This window comes from Chaetura pelagica, unplaced genomic scaffold (genome assembly GCF_000747805.2).
Source record: "Chaetura pelagica isolate M959 unplaced genomic scaffold, ChaPel_1.0 scaffold139, whole genome shotgun sequence".
Taxonomy (NCBI): domain Eukaryota; kingdom Metazoa; phylum Chordata; class Aves; order Apodiformes; family Apodidae; genus Chaetura; species Chaetura pelagica.
The window spans coordinates 5,761,368-5,764,984 of NW_009970717.1; the positions used below are offsets into that span (position 1 = coordinate 5,761,368).

The 3,617-nt window shown below is 42.1% G+C and overlaps 1 protein-coding gene across 1 annotated transcript in view; it reads left to right on the forward strand.

Annotated features, from left to right (window-relative positions):
- Nucleotides 1–817: 817 nt before the first annotated feature.
- Nucleotides 818–3,617, forward strand: part of DYNLRB2 (dynein, light chain, roadblock-type 2) — a 7,048-nt gene continuing 4,248 nt past the window's right edge. Inside the window, exon 1 of the mRNA XM_010006245.1 lies at nucleotides 818–949. Within this exon, the coding sequence (XP_010004547.1) occupies nucleotides 818–949 (132 nt within the window). The remainder of the gene's footprint in view (nucleotides 950–3,617) is intronic.

A 3,617-nucleotide genomic window follows, 5' to 3' on the forward strand; every position in this document is an offset into this window, starting at 1 on the left:
GCTGCAAGACCTTTTTCAGATGGAAAAAGACAGGATATTCCCTACCTTGCAAGGGTGACTACTCAGTTTTCCTTACTTTACAGCTTTTTAAAGGAGGTCACTTAATAAAATCAAAGCCGTATTTCAATCAGGAGAAAGGAAGAGGCTTATAATTGAATAACAGAGATGATGTATTTTATTATTCTTCACATAGAAGGAGGTGCTGACAACTGATTGCTCACTAGAGAACTACTGAAAGAGGAAGAAACGGGCAGGAACAGCCCTGGAACCCTACTGATTATTTTTTCAATCCACAGACACCCCAAACCTCACTTTGATGACTTCCAGCTTGGCACACTCTCCCCCATAACTTCACTCTGCTACAGCCACAAAATAACACTCTTGCTCCTGAAGCTTTCTGGGGATAGCAAAATTAAATCCTTTGTTACTAAGCAAAGTAACTTTTGTTACTACAAAATTCTGAGCCAGCTCCTCAGAAACTGAGAGACCAAGAATTAATTGAATATTCTCAAATGTGATTGCTCCACAGTTTGTGGGCTATAAATCTAATCTGTAGCTGCCATTCATTGGTTCACATGTGACTGACCAGCAGCATGATTTATAGTGACACATCTGCACTAAAAATTCAAACTTTTGCACACCTGAACACAATTGGTATTTCTCTTTCTCTCAGTATTGTGTCAAAATAGTCATGTACTACCAAATAAGCAGTCATTTAGTTTAAATATTTTTAAGAGTTCTGTGCTAAGAACAGACTCCATGCTTTCAACAACCATGCCACACTATCTGCTTCTACCAAATTTCTTTGGAGAAAAAAATGGAAAGACCCAACTGTGCTGCCACCAACAGCATCACCATTGGTCAGACACGAGTTCATTCCACTTCACAGGCCAAAAAAACTGAAAAATTCTGGAGACATCCTATCCCTTGCATGGACAAGGAAGCTATGGTAATAGCTGGCAGACCTTTACAGTTGTAATCAAGATTATTCATCCTAAAAAGAAAAGTTCTTCCTGAATTGAATTGATTTATTCTATTTCGGAAAACCAAAAACAGTGCTTCAGTGTAGCTCAAGTCCCTCAGTGTGCTTCACTCCCTCCTTAACTCTTCCTGGATTTCCAGGTTCAAATAGAAGTAGCAAGGAAAGAACAAAATCCTCATCTACTTACCAGCAAAATCCTCTTCCCAGTTTCTATGTGGAGAATTGAATTTTCTGTCATAGCTTGGAGAAAGAAAAAAAATATATATATTTTTTCCAGCTTCCAGTTGATTTTCTCCCTTCAATCTTAACTATAAAAGCAGAAAATAGAACAAATACAAGACTACAAGTACAAGCACATGAAGTTTAAGCTTCTCATTTGCTACTTTTACCAACAACTACTTAAAACTTATTCACACAAATCAGCTTTTGCAGTCCTAGATTATGAGAAGTTTCTGGTTCCCAAGCAGTATCCCTCTGTTCCCAATAATGCAGTCACTACCGTGTATCAAAAGAATAATTATGTTGCTTGGAATCTGAATTCTCAGTTAAATTGCAAGTAACCAAGAAAATATTTTCATCTGTTGTTATGTGTCTAAACTTGAGACAAAGCCTGAGTGTCTGTAAGAGACTGCATGCTTCACTCTTTCATGCTGAGCATAAATAATGCTTCCAAGAATAACCCTGCATCATGCTAACTGTCATTTGAGCTCCAGTTCAGTATTTTTTTCAAAGCTAAGCTGAAATTTTTATTGGTTTTAAGAAAACATGTAGGCATCTTGAATTCATGAAGGAAAACAGTGGTCTTGAAAGAAGCCTTGAAAATTAAAAACAAACAAACAAAAAAAAACAAACGGCAACAGGGCTGTAGAGTAAGTGGGAAAATCTCCTCCTTTCCATTTTTCTAAATTCCTGGAATTGCCAGTCCAGTTACTGGGGGTTGGATCACCACTATGCCCTACAGTGTGCTATCCTATAGAAGGCTAACTTTAATTGGACTGTAATGGCAAAGATCACTGACAACAGGACCAGGTTTATATTGTATAATCTATAAGTTTTCATTTAAGAGCATCTACTGATTGCATTAAAACAGAGTTTCCCAGCAGATGTTCCAGTCAGATTCAATAATTGTGCACCAGTGCTTCCAAGTGTTAAAAAAAAATAATAAATGAAACAATATCTGTAAAAATGCCTCATTTGCAAAAAAACCCAAACATACCACCATAGTTCTTACTATAACAAAACTGCACAGGTGTATCAATGCAAATCTCACTGCCCCCTCAACTGCTCACAGGTGAAACAATTCACACAGCTGCAGTGACTGACACAGACCAGCAACACCTGTGGGCATCATGTTCTTGATGGCCTCCCATAGCACCTCACAGAATGTTGGGTTAACTCCGAAAACAGTACTTTAAAAAAAAATACATATATACACTAGTGTTTCTGAAAACATCTCCTTTCCCTCCTAAGCCAGGTTTCCAATTCAGCTCTACACTTACCTCTGAACAGCAACTTCAATGCTTCTGATTTATGCTGGGCCCTGCCAGTCTGAGACTTAACGCATGCCTAGGATAATATTGTTGCAATAGATCGGGCAATCCCACACACTCAAGTTACTTTCTCTCCAACAGAGGGCCATACACTGCATTAAATTATGTGCTGATACACTATTGCAAGATTCACATACACTTGGGTCCTTAGGGAGTTGCAGATTAATAACTCTCTTGTTAATTTGTTCCAAAGACGTCTCCGTATACAAAACAGGAGGGCTGCTGGCTTCCCTAAACACCCAGCTCTGTAAACTTCCCAACTCTTTAGAGCACAAAGGCTAAAAGTCAGTTTTGTGACAAAACCCCAGGAAGCTTCACAAAGAAGGCAGAAGACCCAGCGAAAGCAGCTCCCTCCCCTTCAACAGACGTACAAGGGGTTTTTTTAACCAATCTGCACTATTTGCTCTGCACAGGGAGGAAGGGGGCTCTTCAAAGGCCTCACACGGGAGGTTTGTTCCCCTGCTGTTGTACTAAAGGAGACTAGAAATATGCTATATCATGATAAAACTCTGCCTACACCCGTTTGAAAAGTGCAGCAACCACCAGCAGCACACATTTCTTATGAAGGGGATTTATCTATTTACACACAGCAATCACAGCCAGGCTGGAAAGCTTCCACTGGTGAAAAACCAGCCCTGCAAACCCGTGCAACACGTAACACCTGTGAAAGAAACAGAGAGCAGAGGAGACTCCATATGCAGGGAGAAGAGAAACACCGATTACTAACAGCAGCTAAACTGGTTTCTTTAGGATCTCGTCAGTATCGGCCTCAGCTTTGAAAGAAACTCACAAGAAACCGCTCAACCACTGCAACTAAAACAACTTGAGTCAGTTTCACCTCCCCTCCCAGCACAGCTCACCCCGGGGCAGGAACCCCGCTAATGACCAGCGGCCCTCGGGGGGCACTAATGAGCCCTCCCCGCCCTCACCAGCCCCACCTGGGCCTCTGGCTCATCCAAGGGGCCCGCAGGCCGCGCTGCAGGTGCCTTTGCCCTCAGCCCTGTCAGGGGGTCCCTCCCAGCTCTCCCCTCAGCCCTGTCAGGGGGTCCCCCCGGTCCCCCCGGGCGCGCTCCCGGCTCAGCCCC